The sequence below is a fragment of the Rhinatrema bivittatum genome, chromosome 3, assembly GCF_901001135.1.
Source record: "Rhinatrema bivittatum chromosome 3, aRhiBiv1.1, whole genome shotgun sequence".
Taxonomy (NCBI): Eukaryota; Metazoa; Chordata; class Amphibia; order Gymnophiona; family Rhinatrematidae; genus Rhinatrema; species Rhinatrema bivittatum.
Genome location: NC_042617.1, coordinates 386,189,388 through 386,211,650, shown reverse-complemented (window position 1 = coordinate 386,211,650; position 22,263 = coordinate 386,189,388). Strand labels below are relative to the sequence as shown.

The following is a 22,263-nucleotide window of genomic DNA, read 5'->3' as shown; positions in this document are numbered from 1 at the left end:
TAACTCATGCGGAAGGTGCTCTAATTATGGGAGGTGACTTCAACCTTACTATGTGCTGAGAATTGGATAACTCCAATCGGCAAGTGCACATGTCCCCCAGTGCCGCTAGAATTTCCTGAAAGGCATTATGGATGACTGGCAGTTGATAGATGTTTGGCGATCCCGATATCCTCAATCTCGTTCTTATTCTTACTATTCTCCAACTCATGACAGTTATTCCCGCATCGATTATTTTTTAATTGATAAGCTTTTAAGAAATCAGGTTCAAAGGGTGGAAATAGAACCAATCACGTGGTCGGACCACGTACCTATTAGCTTAGAAGTACAAATTGGGTGCAGAGACTCCAGCAATAGATTTTGGAAATTAAGTGAGTCTTTATTACGGGACACACAATTTGCTAACTCGTTGGAGGCCCAATTACAAGAATACTTTATTTTAAATGAGGATCCCTTGATTGCTCCTAGCACACTATGGGACTGCTCGAAGTCTGTAGCAAGGGGGCTCCTCATATCACAGGCAAAATGGTGTAAAATTAAACGCCTTCAGGAGCGGGCTGACATTTTGGCCAATATCTCCCATCTATCCCAAGAACATATGAGAACCCTTTCAAAATCCTGCTACCACAAGTTGCAGGCCCTTAAAACGGAGCTTCATCAACTTGACAATGTGCAATTGCTTCATGCTTTAGATATAACCAAACAAATGTATTATGAAGGTGGGGAAAAGGCGGGGAGGCTTCTCACCCGTCAACTGCGAGCCAGACTCTCCCAAAATAACATTACTAAAATAAGAGACTCTAAGTGGACAGTAGTAACTGACTCCTCGGGGATAAGAATGGCCTTCACCAACTTTTATTAAAAAAACTCTATAGTACGGAGGCTACTATCCTCAATGCTCATATAGATGATTATTTGAAGGATATTGAATTGCCGTTACTCCCGAGCAACAGCTCTCCTTAGAAGTTCCCATTACTATTGGTGAGGTCAAGTTTGTTATCAAATCACTTAAGGCGGGCAAGGCACCCGGTCTTGAAGGCCTCTCGAGTGCATACTATAAGAAGGCCTCTCGAGTGCATACTATAAGAAGGCCATTCTTATCCCCGAGGAGTCAGTTACTACTGTCCACTTAGAGTCTCTTATTTTAGTAATGTTATTTTGGGAGAGTCTTGTTTAATATTTAATGCAATTTATCCCATATTCTCTTACCCCTTTATTCCCTTGTTAACATGTTTTATCTGTTCCATGTAAAGCGCCATGTATGGAGTATATTTGCGTTACACTGTGAACCGATGTGATATCCTGGATGAATGTCGGTATATAAAAAAAAAAATTTTTAAATAAATAAATAAATAAGTATGTTGAGACATTAGCGGAACCATTAGCCTCATTTTACAACAGCCTGCGGGAGGAGGGGACCATTGGCTGTCAATCCAACACCGCGGGCATCACAGTACTCGCCAAGCCCGGAAGAGATCCTATTCAATGCAGCTCCTATAGACCCATATCATTAATAAATGTCGATTTAAAAATCCTGGCTAGAATCTTATCCCTTAGACTTAATAAAATTCTTCCTGGGTTGGTTCACAATGATCAGGTAGGATTCATTCCACAGTGAATGGCTGCAGATAATATATGAAAGGTTATAGATCTAGTGTGGTAGGTTCGTGAGGAACAGAAACCAGCCGTGCTGTTATCGATAGATGCCGAGAAGGCGTTTGACTTGGTGCATTGGCCATTCCTGTTTCGCACGTTGCAGAAATTAGCGTTTGGACCATAATTTCTTAGATGGATTACAAACCTTTATAACCAACCACAAGCCAAGGTTAAAGTTAACAATGGTTATGGATCAGCCTTTGAGATTGGACGTGGCACCAGACAAGGGTGCCCACTGTCGCCTTTACTCTTTGCCCTATATTTAGAGCCCCTCACCACTAGAATCCACAATGCCATAGACATCAAAGGAGTAGTATTGGGTGACCAACATTATAAACTTTCGCTATTCGCGGATGATATCCTTCTAATATTAACAGACTCCGCACACACTCTTCCGGGAGTGATGAGGGAATTGAATAACTTTAGTCAAGAAGCAGGCCTCAGAGTGAACAAAAAAAAATCAGAGCTGTTAAATATCAATTTAAGTCCCGGGGTAGTGCAGAGTATTTGGCGGACCTTTCCTTTTAAGTGGACCAATTCGTATATCAAATACCTAGGTATACTGCTATCTGCTAATTTAACAGATCTGTATTCACTCAACTATACTCCCCTGACTGACAAACTCATCACAGATATGAGTAGATGGAATAAGTGTGCATTTTCATGGTGTGGTCGGATCGCTATAACAAAAATGACGATCCTACCCAAATTTCTTTATCTTTTTTCATCTTTGCCAGTGTACCTTCCCTCATCCATATTACGCAACTGGCAGCAGAACATTTTTTATTTCATTTGGCGGCGAGGACCCCCTAGATTAGCCAGGGCAGTGCTTTACTTATCAAAACCTCAGGGAGGTATGGCTGTACCTAATCTTCAGTGGTATTATGGCGCATCCCAATTAAGAGCCCTGATTAATATATACCGCCATAAGGCTCCAAGACAATGGGTCTCCATAGAATAATCTATAGTGGGCTCTATGGACTTGACTGCATTACCATGACAACCTCGCTACACTTGGTGCCCTGTTAAGGGCATTACTTTACGCATTTGGGCACAGCATAGGCGCCCAGACTGGTGAATAATACGCACTTACCCACTGGTTTCTAAACCCGCCGTCTAACAGTATGGCGTGAAAAGGGACTTACCACAATTGGCCATATGTTATCTCAAGGTGATATCCTACCTAGGGATAGACTGTTTGAGCTACATCACCTTGAGCCTGAAGCCTTTTTGGCCTATGAACAAATCACACACTTTATTCAAGGTCTTTAATGATCCAAGTCCCTTAGGATGGGCAGGTCCATGCTGGAATCTTACATCCTTAATGGCGATACTCTTAGGGGATGCATTACAAAGCTTTATCAATTGTTCTTTCCCTCTCAGCTGGAGCCGAGCAAACATATTATCCAATGGGGAACTGACTTGGGCAGATGATTGGGAGAAAAGACTTGGAGTTATTATCACTGCGGCTAGGAAGTGCTCCATATCCGCACGATTACAGAAGAACTGCTATAAAATGATATATAGGTAGTATACCACCCCGGATAAGCTCCATAGGTGGTATCCCCATGTCTTGGATGATTGTTGGAGAAAATGTGGGGCACGAGGCTCCTACTTTCATATCTGGTGGGAATGCCCCATACTGGCACCTTACTGGGCAGCTATCTTTGACTGGGTAAATTAACTCATGGGAATACAAGTTACACCCTCTGCTGCTGTGGCCCTGTTGAATGTGTTCCCTGATACAACAGACAAGGCGCACCAGTGTCTCTGTTCACAAATATTCATAGCAGCGCGCGGTCAAGTCGCTTTTTATTGGAAGTCAACACAAATTCCCATGCTCAAAGAAGTTATCAACAAATTGCATTTATATTTTTCCTTGGCTTCTCTTACTGCTACTAAATATAATAGACAGAATGCATTCCAAAAGATATGGCAACTTTTTGCAGACTTTATTGCACAATTATAACATCTCTTTGTAGATTTACTTGTATAATAGTGACACCACAGTAATGCTGTGATTAGGACAATGGTGAAACGTACCCAATGGAAGTCAGATGAGAAAATTTCATGGAAGGAGATGCTAATTTCTTAATTCCATACTTTCTTAATAATAATATGAATGGTTGATTATTTAGTGGCATGACCACAGCTCCAGTTATCTTAAGAGCCTAACATGTTTACGGTTATGTTTCTATTTATGTATCATGTTTTATGTTCCTGTCAATCTATGCCGGGAAGGGACTGGGGTGGGTAAGGTGGGGGGGGGGGTGGGATTCTGAGGGGACACACTGAGATGTATGATGATTGAAATGCTCTGTTATTGATGTGATGTTATAAACATTTAAACTTGTAATAAAACTTTACATTTAAAAAAATATATAAGATTTCAGAATACTTTATGCATAACATCACTCCAGATGTCTCATTCACATCTGTTGGGCTGCTTTCAAGACTACTATCCGGGGTGATATGAGCTATAGCATTCAACAAAAAAAAGACACAAAAAGCTGCTCTTAATTCTTTACAGAAGGAAGTATCTGTTCATGAGAAATCACATATAGCTTCTCCATCATCTACTACCTGGAATTTATTATTGAAGACTAAATATGCATACAAGCAGCTGTTGAACTCTCAGGTGAATTTAACCTTATTCAATCAGCAAGCATATTATGCTGAGAACAATAAATGAGGCCACTTGCTAGCTTCATACCTCAAGCGCTGGAAGGACAAAAAAGGTATCTCCAATATAATTTCATCTACAGGATCATCATTAACATCAGACAATTATATTTTGCAAGCATTTAGTGACTTCTACTCGGAGCTCTACAAATCGGAATCTATTCGACAATGCATAGATTCCTTTCCAGGTGCTCTCATCCCTCGCTCATGGATGATCAGAAAGAAGTATTAGTCCTATCAAGTGTAAAGAGGTGGCAGAAGCTGTATCTCATCTCTCTAATGGGAAAGTGCCAGGTCCTAATGGATTCAACGCAGACTTCTATCAAGCTTTCCAAAAAGACCTAATTCCACATTTGCATACTTTTTCTCCTGTATGATATTTCACTCATCAGCTGCTTCCTTCTTTTTGGAAGCCAGGAATTATAGTATTCCCAAAGCCTATAATTACATGTCTCTAATTAAAGGCCCATCTCATTGTTAAACATCGATTATAAGATTCTTGCTAAAATATTAGCGATGCAATTAGCTACTGTAATGGGCTTTTTAATTCACCCAGATCAATCTGGTTTCATCAGGAACAGGCTGATTTCCAACTATAGTCGCCTTTTCTTTCACATGCATTTAATTCTTCCTCTCCAATTGTGGCTTTATCTCTAGATGCTAAAAAGGCCTTTGATCGCATAGAATGGAAATTTTTATTTGAAACACTTAGTTGGTTTGGCCTTGAGTGCTCATTTATCTCCTGGATCCGATTGCTATATGACTCCCCGACAGCATTTCTTTATATAAATAATCATGCCACTCCATCCTTTTCCTTACATAGAGACATTCAACAAGGCTGCCCTCTTTCACCCCTCCTTTTTAACCTGGCTTTGGAACCACTATTATTGGTGATTTGGCAAGATGCTAATATGGGGATCATCATTGGTGAAGCAGCGTACAAATTATCTGCTTATGCTGATGTTTTATTATATCTAACTAACCCTAATGCATCTCTCCCTTCACTATTGGATCTTATTTCAATTTACTATGTCTGGATATAAAATAAACTGGCATAAAACTGGATACTTCCATTGAATGTCCATGGGGCTATGTCGGATCTTTCAAAATATTCAATCAGGAAGGTTCCTCAAGGACTCAAATATTTGGGTGTCAATTTTTATGACTCTATACACTCCACTGTACTACATAGTGAATGTTCTTTATTACAAAGGCTCCATGATGCCATCTTGCAATGGTCTCCATTACATTTGACCTGGTGGGGACAACTCAATACCATAAAAATGGTCCTTGCCCCTCGCATAAATTTCACACTTTCCATAATAATGGTTTATTTTTCTAAACATTTCTATTGACAAGTGGACTGCCTCCTGTAACGGTTCTTATGGCATAACAAAGTGCCCCGTATTGCTTTAACTACTTTAAAAGCAGATAAATGTAGGGGGAGAGTTAATTTTCCCAATTTTTATCTCTACCATATGACATTTATATTACAACAGGGGTACCACTGGTTTTCCCACCCTTTCCCTACATCCTCTGGCAACAAATTCCAGAGCTTAATTGTGCATTGAGTAAGAGAGAATTTTCTCCATTGTGCTACATGCTAACTTCATGGCGTGCCCCCTAGTTTTTCTATTATCCGAAAGAGTAAATAACAGATTCACATTTACCCGTTCTATACCTCTCATGATTTTAAAGACCTCTATCATATCCCCCCTCAGCCGTCTCTTCTCCAAGCTGAACAGTCCTAACCTCTCTGCGTCACCGCTTGGTTCCTAGACCCCTGCCTTAGATATGTCTCCCTAAACCTTTGTCTATATCTTTCTGGGGTGAGCCCTTGCTGGTCTTGAATAGCAGCTTTGAACATCTCATAATTTTGCTGCTGTCACTTCTAATGCCCTATATGCGGTTTGTGCTTCTCTAGTCAGGTAAGGTGCTGACCTTACTTTCCACTCTGCTCGAGGCCAGCCGGCTGCTTCTGCCACTGTTTCAAAAGTTACGAGGTATGCATCAGGTTAATCCTCCAGGCCCATTGTTTGTCAACATTAACTCTTTGCCTCCTCATCTGTCCTAGGTTTCAGCTATAGTACCTCTGTCAGGGGTGACCTGGAATTATTGAGTCAGTAGTTGTCTGATCGTGATCAGTTGTTCCTCCATCAATTTTAAGAGGTCCTTGTTGTTGGTTTCGTTGTCTGTTTCCTCCATCAGTTGTCTCATAACTTCTCTTTTGGGGTTTGTTCAGCACTCCATTTGAGAATTCCTTCTGTTGACAACTTGGCAGACTTGGGGATGCAAATAGAGAAATAAAAAACAGGTGTGGACCACAACTATGAATAAGGAATCTTCTCGTTAGCTTTCGCTTTATGGTTGGATCACACTCCGTTACCCTCCAGTATTCACTACCACAAGTCTTAAACACCATTACCTTAGAATCTCTTATGGTATAGCCTCTCCAGAGGCACTGTGTAATCCTGGCCAAGCCTCCAATCTAGTGAGGTCCAGTTGGTCCCACTGCTGCCACCAATTGCTCCTTCTCTGTGGCACTCCGTTGACAAGGGCATGAGACGCAGACTTTCCTTCTACTAGTAATCTACATATTGTCAAGAGTAATCCACTCAAATTTTATGCATATCCAATCATACTAGTGTACAATCTGGTATCATTTCCAGTGGTTGCGTATTCCAAGGTAGTTCTCACTAAAACCACTCTTTCCTTTCTATTAGGCACAAAAGAAAAAACAACTTGCCAGAGCAAACAAATAATCTTTAGAATTCCAGAATGCAAGAATGTCTTTTATAGATTCTCTGGCTGTCCTCCAGCTCTTCTTGTTGCACGTTTGCCACCATCCTCTGCTGGCTGAGACTTATTCCACTTTCCTCCCATGGACTCAAATAAGCAAGCTCAGCCAACTAACCTCCCTTAGGAAACCAATGCCAGAGTACCTGTGCTGCTGTGGTTCAAGGGACTAAACCAGTTTCACTGCTGTTTTTTTCCTTCACAAGACTGCCTCTGTTTCCATCGGTTCTTTCATCTCAATCTGGTTCACTGTACTGGGTTCCTCTGGCTCCTCAGTGTTTCTTTCTGCAGGGAGAAAAACTGTCTCTTCCTGTTCTTCTTCGCCTCCCTCTTTGACTGCTTCCTGTGCTGTCAGGTGATTCATACCCCGTCCTTCCCCTGCCATAGGATACTCCAAACTGTTTTATTTTCTGGTATTTTGTGAATGTTTGTTTTTACCACTGTTATTTTTTTAAATCTGTTTTTATCTGTTTTATTTTTCTGAATGTTGTATGTTGTCCGTACTGGGCTGAATTAATTTGGGAAGCTGTGGAATATAAGATATGTAATAGAAAAAACAAAAAACCTGCTTTTCCTAACTGGGAGGGCACATCCACCTGACTGGCCCCTTTCTGCTGGAGCTAGCTGCTCTGTTTCTGTGCTTAACCCATTCTGGGTTTTCTTTAAGGCTTACCTTCTTTCTGACTTGGCCAGGGTTGATAAAACTTTTTCCTCTTTTAGCTGTCTTCTACTTAAGGGGGAATCCCCAGCTTCTTCACAAATGTATGGCACTAAACAAAGATGTAAACATAATAGGCATCTCAGGGGCCTGGTAGGAGGATAATTAATGTAGGGTACAAATTATATTGAAATGATCAGCCAGGTCAAATTGGTGTGGGAGAGTTTAGTTTGTCTTAATATACTGCCTTCCATTAGATAAATTAAAGCGGTTTACAAATGTTATGCCTGTTGGTCACAGACGGCTGCGACTGCGAGTACTCACTGCTTGCTCTACACTTCTGCCCTCCCCGGGTCTGCTCGCCGCACGGGCCTGTCTGCATCACCGCGTTCCTCAGGCCTCCGCACGGAGGCATGGACACCATCACTTCTTACTCCGATGTCGGGCCCTCCTGGGCGTCACAAGTCCCGCCTTTGAAGCTGCCTTGGCGGGAACCTCGGGGGCATCCCCAGTTGATGATGTAATCGGACTCCTATATTTAAGCTACATTGGCGCCCTTAGCCAGCTGACTTGGCAACAAGTTCCGTACGTGTCCTTTACCTGCTTCCGGTTCCTGAGACGCCGCTCTTTCCTGCATCTTGGACCCTATCTGCACCCGCTTCTTGGAGGTCAGTGAGCGTTCCATCGGGGATTCGCTCCCCCTGGCCTACCCCGCTCCTCGTGCTGGCTCTGTGCCTCTTGGGTTCTTCCTGGCTACCGGTTCTTCCACCCGGGTCTCCCTTGGAACTACTGCAGTGACTAGTGAATCCTCGGCTGGCCTTCCCGCTCCTCAGGATTGTGCCTGTGTCATTCAAGACCGTCTGTGCTTTCCCTCTCCATAGGCTACGCTTACTATTTCAGAGACTACCTTGGGCCTCCCCGCTCCTCGGGGTCTGCTCCAGGAAATACTATCACTTCTAGCTGTCCCGCTCTGTGGGCCTGCCTCTCTACCATTCAGCTGGCTCTCCCTTGATCTCCGGGTACCTGCCTATTGGAGCTGTTGGAACCGGGCTTGGGATTCCCGCCTTGTGGGATGGACTGCATGCTCCTGTCTTTGCCCACAACACCGCAGCTCCGCCCTGCAGGGCTGTCGTACCAGAGAATCTCCTGTACGTCTATCTCTGTGCCCCTGTACTGTGGGCTGCCTGGTGCCCTCTCTCTCCTGACTCTCCAGGTGACACCTACAGCCTGCTATGCTACGGGGGTCACCTCCTGGATCCTGGATCCTGGGGGTCCTTCCCCCGCTGTGCTCAGAGCTTCCTGCTACTCCATCACCTCGCCTCCTGATGGTGCGGACCTGTGGGGCTCCTCCCTACAGGCAGTGTCAACTCGCACCTCAGGCCAAGGGTCCGCATACGCACCAACAATAACAACAAACTAGAGAGAGTAAATGTGAATGGGTATGTAAGCATGTATACCTGAATGTTAAGCATATGTGCCTGAGAAAAAGGGAGCATGTGTGTGTAAGCATATGTGTCAGAGAGAGGAAGCTAGTGTGAATGTAAGCATACAGTTGTGCTTATAAGTTGACATACCTCTGGAAAATTTTGAAAGATGTGTAGCATTTTAAGAAAACATGAGTGATCAAACAAACCACAATAGCAAAATCATTAAACAAACCACAGCAATAAAGGAAATAAAAAAAAATGGTCCTGTTCAAAAAGTTTGAATGTTTGGGCTGATAATATGGACTCAGGTTGACACACACAGGTTGAGATGGCAATGAAGGTTAGGTATCCACACCTGTATCTTCTTTAATTGTAATTGGTGTCTGTGTATATATAATCAATGAGTTTCTTAGCTTTTGAGAAATCCTTATGCATTTCATCCAGGGCTGCATTGTCTTCGGTGGTTACTGAAGCATGGGGAAAACAACAGATCTGCGAGCAAAAGTAGTTCAACTTTATAAATCAGGAAAATGATCTAAAAAGATATCCCACGATTTGAAAATGCCAATCGGTACTGTTCAAATTCTGATCAAGAAGTGGAAAATTATGGGTTCTGGTAATACCAAGCCACAATCAGGTAGAACAAGAAAGATTTCAGAGACAATTGCCAGGAGAATTTGTCAGGATGCAAAGAAAAACCCACAAGCAACTTCTACTGAAATAAAGGCTTCTCTGAAACAAATTGGTGTGGGTGTTTCCGCATGCACAATAAGAAGTTTTACTTGTACAAAAATTGGCTGCATGGTAGAGTTACCAGAAAAAAAAGCCACAAAACAGCCCACTTACAATATGCCACACAGCACCTAAAGAAGCCTCAAAACTTCTGGAATAAAACAATTTGGAGTGATGAGACCAAAACTGAACTTTATGGTCACAACTATAAATGCTATGAAGAGAAGCACACTATCCTTACCATGAAGCATGGAGATGGACCTCTGCTGTTTTGGGGGTGTGTGAACTACAGCCGCACAGGGAATTCAGTCAAAATCGATGGCAGGATGAATGCCACATCTTGTCAGAAAATATTGGAAAAGAGTTTGCATTCATCAGCCAGGAAGCTGTGCATGGGGCACACTTGGACTTTCCAACATAATGATCCAAGACATAAGGCTAAGTCTACCCTTTAGTGGCTGCAGTAGAAGAAAGTGAAGGTTCTAGAGTGACTATCATAGTCTCCTGAACTCAACATCATTGAGTCACTTTGGGGAGAATTCAGACATGCAGTTCATGCTAGGCAAAAATTTACAGGATCTGGAGGTTTTTTGCCAAGAGTCATGGTCAGTTTTACCGCATGAAAAAATAAAGGGCCTCATTCACAACTATCATAAAAGACTGCAAGCAATTATTGATGCAAAAGGGGGCAGTACACAATATTAAGAACTAAGGGTATGCAAACTTTTGAACAGGACCTATTATGCCTCTCGATTGCAGATGGCTTCGACCACGAGTACTCACAGCTTGTTCTGCATTCCTATCCTCCCCGGGTCTCCTCGCTGCACAGGCCTGTCTGCTTCGCTGTGTCCCTCGGGCCTCCTCGCGAAGGCATGGACGCCATTACTTCCCGGCTCCAATGTCTGATCCTCCTAGGCATGTGCGTCACGTCCCGCCTTTGAAGCCACCTTGGCGAGAACCTCGGGGGCGTCCCCTGTTGATGATGTCATCGGACACCGGTATTTAAGATCCTGCTTCGCCCCCAGCAAGCCGACTTGGCAACAAGTTCCTTACAAGTCCTACGCCTGCCTTGTTCCTGAGATTTCGCTTCTGCTCTTATCATGGACCCTGTCTGGCACCCACTCCTCGGGGGTCAGTGTACGCTCTATGGGACCTGTTCCCTGGCCTACCCCACTCCTTGGGGTTGCACTGTATCATTCAAAGACTGTTCACGTCTCCCTGCTTCTCGAGCCGTGCTCACCTACTCCAAGACCACCCTAAGCTTCCCCGCTCCTCGGGGCTTACTCCTTGTGATTCTACAATTGACAGCTGCCCCGCTGCATGGGCTGGTTTCTCTATTACTCAGCCAGTTACCCTCCGATCTCCACGTACCTGTCTACGTACCTGTCTACTGGACTTGGGTTCGGCTCTCCTCCCCGGGGGGTTTGCCTATACTCTCCTCTATACCCACTGCGCTGTGCACCATCGCAGAATATCCAGCTTGGCTGTTTGGGCGCCCATCATCCTGTGATCTGCCTGGTGCCCTCTCTCTCCAGTCTCTCCAAGTACCATCTACATGGACCCCCATCTCCTGGTCTCTGAGGCTCTCCTCTCGACCGTGCACAGAGCTTCCCTATACTCCAACACCTCACCTCCTGACGGTGTGGACCTGTGGGGCTCCTCCCTACAGGCTGTATCAACTCTGGCCAAGGGTCCACATACACACTAATCATAACAGGACCATTTTATTATTTCCTTTATTGTTATGGTTTATTTAATGATTGTGCTTTTCTGTGATGCATAATAGTTTAATTTGAAACACATTAAAAATAACAGATATGTTTTGTCTGATCACTCATGTTTTTTTAAAATGCTACATATCTTACATATTCTGCCAGGGATATGTAAACTTATGAGTACAGCTGTAGATGCCCTCAATACTTTGCAAATTTCTCTCCGCTTTCATCTCCACTATGCTGGAGGGGATGCAAAGTGGTTGAGGACTATTTCTATGTTTGGTGGGTATGTTCTGTGGCTCAAAGTTTCTGGAAGAGAGTAGAAAATCAAATTGGGGGCATACTGGGTGAACCTGTTCATCTCACACCTGTACTATATCTTCTTGGGATGTGGACTGATGTGTCTTTAGCTAGCCCTTAGCTGCAAGGTTTATAATTGCAACGTACTGGAAATCGCAGCCACAAATTGCTCATTAGTGTACCCAGGTGTATGATATAGCAGTCATAGAAAAAATGACTTTTACACTTTGGAAGACATAGTTTCTGTATGGTATAGAATGGTTGCCATATGAGCAATATTTAAGTGCTAGAGGTTTAGGCTTACTGGGGTGAAGTTGTCTGTGGCATTTCACTTGAGGGGGGAATGGCATTTATTTGTATTAATATTTCGGGCAGCACTTATTTGTTAATTGGGTGATGCTTTGTAATGTACGGATTTGTTGGACAAGAAGCATGGATATTTGTTATTCTGTTAAATAATTTCTTATGTCATTTGTTTAAAATAAGTTAAAAATAGATGGTATACTCTTTATCAGCATAGTAGTGATTGTCTGAATGCTAATTTAATTTAATGAAAGTATATACCAAGAAGGTAGTTTTCAAAAGGATTTACACATGTAAAACTGGGTTTTATATGCATAAACGGGTTTTTGAAAATTGCTATGATATATGGAACTTTTACATGCATAGCTCCTTTGAAAATTCACCTCATTGTTTGTATATTTTACAGGTTACTGTGACCCTTGACACAAGTGATGCATTTGACATTCTGTTAGCTTTCAATGATATAAATGCTACTGAAAACCAGCAGTCTGTATCTGTACCAAGTCAAGATGGGTTGACTGTTCTCTTTCCCATCGAAACAAAGCAGTTGGGCGAGATTCCTATAACAGTGAAAGCAATATCCAAGGCTGCTTCTGATGCTATCACCCGAAAGGTTTTAGTCAAGGTAAGATATATATAGCGGTTTAGTGCAGTATTAAATACAAATTTGAATTAGATAATGGGAACCACAGTGCCAGAAGAGCAGACTAATCAGATAATCCAATAGTGATAACATATATTGTGTAATTTTCTCATGCTAGAGTAGATGAGGATGATCTGGATAATACGAAAAGTTATATTTTGTTATCAGTGTAGTTAAGATGACTGCCTGAGATTATTTGCAGAAGAGCAAGCCATTCTGTAACAGGAACTTATGAAAGCTAATATACTATTGATGCATAAAACATTTTTGTTACAACAAAATGCCACATCCATGTCTAATTTTTCCTAGAACCAATACAGCTATGGACATTTTGATCCATTAATTCAAACTCAGTTTGAGTAATCTTTTGCTGATTAGCTAGGTTGGAGAATCAAAATACAGAGAAGGACATCCACACGAGGGCAGGATTTTATTGTGATTTATTCTGTTTTAGCACATTTTTTTGCTTTATATTAGTATTGCACTATATGCTGTTATTTATGATTTTTATTTGATTCTGATTGGTTTAGTTTTATGTAGGATTATTATTTTATGCTTTTTTTATTGATTGCCCTGTGCTTAGTTAAATGTTATATGATTTGGTTGTTATTTTGCTATAGCTAATGGTTTAGTAAAGTCTTCTCAAGCAGATAACTTCAGTCAATCAGGTCCTTATACTTTTTGCCAAATATTGTGCTAAGATTCAGAAATTGACAGTTCCTTCTTCCTCATTGTGTACCATTTTTCCCTCTTTGGAGGAGGTTGTAGTTGCTATCATGAAGGAGTTTCAACATATCGCGAAGGTAGTGATTGAGTCAGTTATGACTAAATTGAAGGCCTTATGTTGTTCTATTGATGAGAATCTTCAAAAGACAAAAATGAGGGGAAAATATCCTTGAAATGCTAAGATAGTGTATCTGATTCTATAAATGCTGGGATTATAACCACTCTTTTAGATTATAACTCAATGAATGCACCAAGTTAATCTGTGGCTTTTTCCTTTTACTATATTTTGTTTTTTTATGCAATTAAAAATGTCTCTTTTAAATATAATTACTCTACTCTAGCATGATGAACAGTGCACTCAGCAACAATACCCTCTAGCCCCTGAAGTGGACGGAATGTTGAAATGCTGTCAGTGTCGGGCTACATTGTACTGCTGACCAATCTCTGTGAGCACAGTGGTGCTGTTCAAACATATAAGATATTGTTGTTCTCAACTCTAGAGCAGTTACAAGAGGGCACTTAACATGATATGTACAATAAATATGGGGCAAGAGACATTTTTAATTGCATTAAAAAAAAAAAAAAAAAATAGTAAAATTAAAAAATCCACTGATTAACTTGATGCATTCATTGGGTTATGGCCTAAAAAAAAGAGTGGCTATAATCCCAGCATTTATAGCACCAGACACTATCTTAGCATTTCAAGAATATTTTCCCCTCATTTTTGTTTTTTGAAGAGTACTTTAGAGGGTGGTGATTTAGCCTTTTTTTTGTTTAGTGATAGTACACTGTATTGATGAGAGTGCCAGTTTTGGGTTTTATGTAATCAGAAATATATTTTTATGGAGATTTTTGGTAATTTAGTTAATTTTTCCCTGGGTGAGGGTCTTGTTCTTTTCTCTCTAAAGCAGGCTGTAGTCTGGCCTGTCTTGAAGGCAAAGGGCAAATGGTCAAGGATTTGAATAATACAGGCATATTTCAAACTCCTGTCCTATGGGGAAAGTACTGGAGAAGGCTGTTATGGTGCTATTAAATTGTTCCTAAAAAAAAAAAATCATCGAAGTCCTTATCAAAGTGGTTTTAGATTTAGACACAGCACAGACTTCTGTTTTAACTTTGTGATGCTTTGTTGAAGGAGATTGATCAAGGAGGTTGTTATTTTGATCGTCCTTCACTTATTGACTACATTTTGATACTGTGAGCCAAATCTATTTTGCTTAGTCACTTAGCAACTTTAGGAATTGGTTGGACTGTTTGCTTCATTTTTCTCTGGTCTACTTCAGCAAATTCAAATTGCACTGAAGAAGTCTACTTGGCAGGGTATAAAAATAGAGGTCCCTGAGGGGGTCTGTGCTGTCTTTAAGTTTATCTATTTACAGCCTCTTTGTTTAATGGATATCCTTTGTTTATCTATTAAAGTTTATACAGATGACGTACAGCTGTATTTTCTTGTATGTAATAATTTGGTGGTGACCGTGAACTTCGTTTCACAGAGTTTAATGAAGATTAGTCTTGTATAACATAGCGTGAGTGGTCTTGACTTGCTGGAAGACAGAATAGACTGGACTATAGCTATTCTACAAATTATTTACAGACAAGCAGGTATTTTGTTTCCTTATTTTTGACTCAGCAGAATTGTGAAGCAAAAATTCACAGTGTAAGTCAATAGTAGACAGTTTAGCAAATCCTATGCTTCCTTCTCTTCTCAGGGCCTCCTCTCCCTTTGGGCCCTGGCATCTTATCCCTCTCCTCAGGAGAAATGCCCTGCAACCAGGATTCCCTTTTGGGTTGTCTTAAGGTAGATCAGGCTAAATGCTGGGTCCTGGACTGTTAAGGAGGGTCCTTTTCATACCCATCCCCTCAGCTTGACCTTGTTAGGTCATATGTCTACCTCTACCCATGTTAACGCCTGGAAAAATAGATCGCCATTCTTATATTCTTTTCCCACAATAAACTGGTTTTGACCATTCCTTTTCCTCACAGAGGGTAGAGTCTGTATGGGGTTCTCTAGGCCAGAGTACCTTTCCCCTCCCCCTCTGCACATGCTTTCGGCACAACTCAAAGGAACTACTTTCAAATGGGGCTTGTTTATCTTCTCCCGGATTACCCTCCTCTACCCTTTTTGGTGAAACAGGTAAAGCTTCCCTAGATACCCTCTGTTCCCTCTGATAGATGTCACCATACAAAGTTGAAACAGTGAAGTCCCAGACACTGGGACCTCTCTGAACTTCTTTTCCAATGCTGCCTCAGTGGTATAAATATCTTGGCCCATGTTGTAGTTATACAATTTTGGTTTCCATATTGGGAGTTACCATCCAGAAAAAAGATCTTGGCATCATGGTGGATATTATATTGGAATTGCCAACACAGTGTGCTGAGGCGGTAAAAGAGGCAAGCAGAATGTTAGGCATTATTGGGAGGGGAATGGCAAATAGAGTGCATAGTGACATAATGCCTAAGTAGTGCTCCATGGTGGGACTGAACCTTGAATATTGTGTTAAATTCTGGTTGTCACATCTCAAAAAAGATATAGTTGTACTGGAGAAAGTACAGAGAGAGGCAACCAAAGTGATTGGGGGGGGGGGGGGGGGAGGGCATGAAATGGCTTCCCTGTGAGAAGAGGCTGGGAAGATTAAGGCTTGGAGAGGAGACGGCTGAGGGGGCAATGTGATAGTAGTCTACAAAATCATGGAAGGATTTGAGCTTTATGGCCATATTGATGAATTTACAAATTGCTTCTTGTTGTTCCCTGGTGGCTTGGGCTAGTCTGCATCTCTCAGGAGTCTGAGGGAGCAGGTGGATAGTAGAGCAGTGATGGAACCAGGAGCCGCTACCTTAGCTGATGCAGGCTGTGATCTTGCTTGCACTGACACCAAAGAGGTTGCTTCCATGATAGCAGCTAGACGTCAGTTGTGACTGCAAAATTGGTTGGCAGACACAGTTTCTAAGTCCAGTTTCACAAGGTTGCCCTTTAAGGGTTCTCTTTTATTTGGCAGTAAGTTGGAGATGCTGACAAATAGATGGGAGAATCCTAGGTCCCTCATTTTCCAGAGGATTGTTAGGATTCGTAGGTTAGTGGACCCTTGCCCGAGGTGAGAGGTGGTACCGCACACGGGGAGGAGCCCCGCTGAGCCTCACCATCGGGAGGCAAGGTCAGAGCTACAGGTAACTCAGCCCAGCGAATACAGGGAGAGTAGGAGGCTGGGCCGTGGGAGTAGTGAGCCAGAATAGACCTCCCTAGTGGTAGAGTACTGAACAGGCCCAAGGAGCGGGGAATGCAGGCAGGCAAAGGAGGAGTGCTTGTGAGGGCGACCCCAGGGGGCGGATCCACAGAGAGAGAGTCAGCACAGAAAGAATGACGAAGGCTTACCTGAGGCATGGGGAAACCCAGGGGTCTCTGGCAGTACGAGGGAACACTACCCCGAGGAGCAGGGGAGTGTGTACAGTCTCACAGATAGGATGCTACCCCAAGGTGCGGGGAGCAAGATGTAGTAACAGAAGTAACTAGGCGCTGTCCCGAGGAGCGGTGGAGTGCCGCTCAGTCACAAGTTCACAAGCGCTGACCCGATGGCAGTGGCCCACTGAGCTGGGTACACCAGCGCTGGGTCTCCACAAAGCAGAGCAGCATGGTGTAATGGTCCGCAGAGTGGGGTACACTGAAGTGGAGGCTCATGGGTAGAGTAGTTCGGCAGTGGTCCGCAGAGTGGGGTACACCGAAGTTAGAGGCTCATGAGTAGAGTAGCTCCTGAAGCAACCCCGAGGAGCGGAGGAAGGTAGACAGCGTCCGAGGTACAGGGCCTTCCGAGGAGTAGATAGCCAGAGACAGGAGCAAGGCCCCTGAGGAGTGGGTACCTGAGAGTCTCACACCAAGGGAAGCAGTAACCAGTAACCGATGTCGAAGTGAGAACAGCAGGATTCAGAAAGGAGGGAACTCGTTGCCAAGTCGATTAGAGCCAGGCCCCGATGGTGCTTAAGAGTCCAGGGCTAGTGATTTCATAAAGGGGAGAACCCCCTGTGGTTTCCGCCCTGACATCCTTAAAGGAGGGCCATGGAGTGCGCGTGCGTGCCTAGGGAGGCCCAGGAGAGACATGGCAGTTGGCGGCATCCTCACCACCCTGAGGAGTCCTGAGACGGAGCCATGAGGGTCGGAGGCGGCCAGCCACAGCTGCAAGTCTTTCCAGAGGAGAGAGGGCAGTGAGGCACGAAGTGAGTAATAGCGGTCGCAGCCATCTGTGACAGACGGTCATAACAAGGATAAGCTGGCTTCACGTCCTTTTTGGGCAAGTGGCCGCTCTAGAGACTACAGGTATTTTTGTCCTTATAGGGGAGTGACTACTCAAAGAACCTGTCCCTTCGGTAGGTCTCAGTCCTTTCACCCCAGAAAGCCTCAGAAGGATGCAGGCTCCTGGAGTGGAGCATCTCAATCTTCATAGTGAAGGTGTGCGGACTCAGCTGCTGATACAGGAGATAGGCAGATGTCTATCTCACTTTTAACTGAAATGGATTCAGATTACGTCAGACATAAGGGATGGATATGCTCTTGAATTCCTTTACATTCCCCTGGATGCCTTTGATTTCTCCATGCAACTACCTACAGAAGAGGGTGGCAGTGGAGACTACATTAAAGAGGCCGTTGGATTTGAAGGCCACAATTCCTGTTCCCGAATCATAAGAAAATGCGGGCTATTCCATTTATTTTGATGTACCCAAGAAAGAGAGGTCCATTCGACCCATCTTGGATCTCAAAGGTGTCAGCATTTGCAGGTGACTCATTTCCAAATGAACTCTGTGCTCCATAATAATGGCAGTAGAATCAGGAATATCTCATGTCTCTGGATTTGACAGAAGCATATCAACATATTCCCATTCACTGGGAATATTAGTTACTACGGTTTTCCATTCTAGGATGACATTAGCAGTTTCAGGTCCTTCCTTTTGGGCTGGCCACTGCACCCAGGACTTTCTCTAAGGTCATGTTGGTGGTAGCGGTGTCCTTGAGCAAGGATGGAAGCCTGGGTCGCTCGTATCTGGACAACTGGTTGATTCAGGCCAAGAGCATGGAAGAGTCACCTGACTTGCAAGGTGGTCTCCTTTCTGCAAGAATTAGGCTGGGCGGTGAACTTGGCCAAGAGGAGCTTACAACCATCTCAGATGCTGGAGTATCTCAGCATTCATTTCGATACGAAGCAGGGCAGAGTGCTTCTGCCTGACAGTTGCATTCAGAAATTGATTGCTCAAGTTCAAACCGTGAGAAGGACTATTCACCCAACAGTGTGGTCTTATTTACAGGATCTGAGTTTGATTGAAGCCACATTGGAGGCTGTGCCCTAAGCAAGGGCGCATATGCGGCCTCTTCAACTCACATTTGCTTTCCTGGTGGAGTCTGCAGTCACAGGACTACATGGTGAGACTTCTCTTGCCATTGGAGGCGAGCATCCAAGTGCAGTGGTGGTTACAGATGGATAATCTCAGGGAGTTTCCTTGGAGACACTGGATTGTTTAGTGCTCACGACAGATGCAAGCCTTCTCAGTTGGGGAGGCTTACTGTCAGGAGCTGTTGGTGCAAGGTCACAGGAATGTCGAGGAATGACAATAGAGCATCAATCGATTGGAAGCATGGGCAGTTCTGCTGGCATGCTTGAGGTTCGCTGAGCATCTAGAGGCTCAGGTGATCAGGATAATGTCTGACAATATGACGACTGTGGCCTACATCAATCATCAAGGTAGAACCAGATGCCACCAGGTATCGGTATGTTGCTCCTGGTAAGGGCAGAGCAACATCTAGATACATCTACCTCCCATATTTCTGGAAAGGACAACGTAAGGGCAGACTTTCTCAGAAAGCAGAGCTTGGACCCAGGAGAGTGGGAAATAGCAGACGAAACCTTTCAACTCATAACAAGCACTGGGGTCACACGTATCTAGATTTGCTGGTGACATCCGGCAACATGAAGGTTCTGCATTTCTTCAATCACAGAAGGGATCTGAAATCTCTGGGGTATCGATGCACTCGTCCAGGTGTGCTGCAGGGTGAGTTATGTTATGTCTTCCTGCCCTGACTACTGCTGGGCAGGATTGTTCGAAAAATTGTAAGTCAGACTGAAACCATACTTTTGGTGGCTCTAGCTTGGTCCTGGAGTCTGTGCTATGCAGATATACAGAGGCTGCTGGTGGGCAGTCCTCTCAAACTTCCGCTCCGGAAGAATCTGTTGTGGCAGGGAACTATTCAACATGACGATCTGGGTCAAATTTGGTCCTTGATAGGGCTGAAGTGTGGTTATTCTACTGCAGTAATTTCCACTTTGCTTTGAGCCAGAAAATGTTCTATGTCCCTGGCTTACTTCAGAGTTTGAAGAGTTTTCGAGGCTTGGTGTGAGGAGCAGCCTCTCAAAGTGGAAATTCCTTTAATTTTGGAATTCCCTCAAGACTGATTATGTAAAGGCTTGGCTCTTAACACCTTAAACGTTCAAGTGGCAGCTCTTGATTGTTATAGGGAGCTAATCAATGGTGGGCCTTTGTTTTCCCATCCAGATGTGTCCCAGTTCTTGAAGGGAGTTAAGCATCTTCATCCTCTTTTGCAGCTGCTAGTGTCTTTGTAGGACCTTTAATCTGATGCTGAATTTTTTAGTGGGTCCTACCTTTCAGCCGCTATGTGGCCTCTCTTTACAGCTGCTTACCTTGAAAACCATTTTTCTTGTGGCAATCTGTTCCACACTCTGGATTTCAGAACTGCAGGCTCTTTCTTGCCATGATCCTTTTCTGTGTGTGACTCTGGGGGTGGTACATCTTTGGACAGTGCTTTTCTTTTGACGAAAGTGGTTTTGGGGTTTCATTTGAATTCGTCTATTTCTCTGCCCACGTTGGACAGGGATAGAGATGAGTGTATCGTCTTTTTGCATGCCTTGAATGTCAACCAGCATTTGATGTGGTACTTGGAGGTTACTAAATCTGTCCAGAAGTATGGTCGGCCGTTTGCCTCCATGGTGGAGGTAAACAAGGTGAACCAGCGACATGGGCAACTATAGCTCGTACGGTTAAGGAAGTCATCACGACCACCTATGTGGATGATGAGATTCCTTTGCCGAAGCAGGTTAGACTGCATTCCATGAAGGTTGAAGTGATATCGTGGGCAGAGATTAGATTGTGTCCTGTCAAAATTTGCCAAGCAGCAATGTGGTAATCCTTTTACACCTTTTCCAAGCATTACAACTTGGACATTCAGGCTCAGGAGGACGCTGCCTTCGCAAGAGCGGTATTGACTGGACCATGGGCAGCCTCCCGCTCTATTTGGTAGTAGCTTTCGTAAAACCCACTTGTGGGGATTGGCCTGCTTGAATGCAAAGGAAGGAGAAATTACTACTTATCTGATAATTTTCTTTCCTCTAATGAAGGCAGGGAAATCCCCTACCAGTCCTCGATTGCCAATTTTTGTCTTTGGTTCACCCTATAGGTGCGGACATTGCAGAGTAGTATTCCTGCTATTCGTTGGAGGACTGGTAAGTATCTTAACCAGCTCCTCAGTTAGGTGGATGTTAATTCTTTTATCTGAGGTCAGTGTTCCCTATTGGTTGGAAGCATGAATGGTTGATTGTTAATAGTTATGTTCAAGTATAATCAGTTTGTCCACAGTTTGGCTTTTCCAGAGAATACTGGCAGGCTGATGTCATGGCAGTGCTATATGTCCATGATGTCAGCTTTTACTCTGTTTCAATCTGCTGGTAGAGGTGCACAACCCACTTGTTGGGATTGGCCTGCCTTCATTAGTGGAAAGGAAATCATCAGGTAAGTAGCAATTTCTCTTTTATTGTTAGGAAGCTGCTTTGTTAAACCTTTTTGACTTATATGTTTCTGCCTAACAATGTGGTTTATTTTTTGTTGTACTTGGTGTAGAGTGGAGTCTTGAGATAAACAAGGAGAAGTTTTATCAGGGTATCCTTACACCAATAAGGAGAGGAAATTTGGAAGGCTGAATTTAGGACAATTCACTAGAGTTTTTTCCTTAGTAGTTTACAAAACCAGTTTTTAAAAATATATTTATACATGACATGGAAATGGGAGAGATGACTGAGGTTATCAGATTCACAGATGATACAAAATTGTTCAAAGTAGTTAAATCACAAGCGGATTGTGAAAAATTGCCAGAGGATCTTGCAAGACTGGGGGATCGAGCATCTAAATGACAGATGAAATTTAATGTGGACAAGTACAAAGTGATGCATATAGGGAAGAATAATCCGAGTTATCGTTGCACAATGCCTGATTCCGTATTAGGCATCACCACCCAGAAACAGAATCTTGGACAATACTTTGAAATCCTCTGCTCAATGTGCAGCAGCAGTAAAAAAAAAAAAAAAAGCAAATCAAATGTTAGGTATTATAAAGAAAGTAATAGAAGATATCATAATGCCTCTGTATCGATCCATGGTGTAACACACCTTGAGTATTGTGTGCATTTCTGATTATTCCATCTCAAAAAATATATAGCAGTTCTTGAAAAGGTGCAGAGGACAACCAAAATGATGAAGGAGATGGAACCACTCTCCTGTGAGGAAAGACTAACTAGATTAGGGCTCTTCAGCTGGTTAAGAGACAGCTGAGAGGAAATATGATAGAGGTCTATAAAATTAT

General features: G+C 43.2%; 1 protein-coding gene across 4 annotated transcripts in view; it reads left to right on the top strand.

Annotated features, from left to right (window-relative positions):
- Positions 1 to 22,263, top strand: part of CD109 (CD109 molecule) — a 456,523-nt gene that overhangs the window by 293,306 nt on the left and 140,954 nt on the right. For all 4 annotated transcript variants that reach the window (XM_029595620.1, XM_029595619.1, XM_029595617.1 and 1 more), the window contains one exon: positions 12,673 to 12,891. In XM_029595620.1, the coding sequence (XP_029451480.1) occupies positions 12,673 to 12,891 (219 nt within the window). The remainder of the gene's footprint in view (positions 1 to 12,672; positions 12,892 to 22,263) is intronic.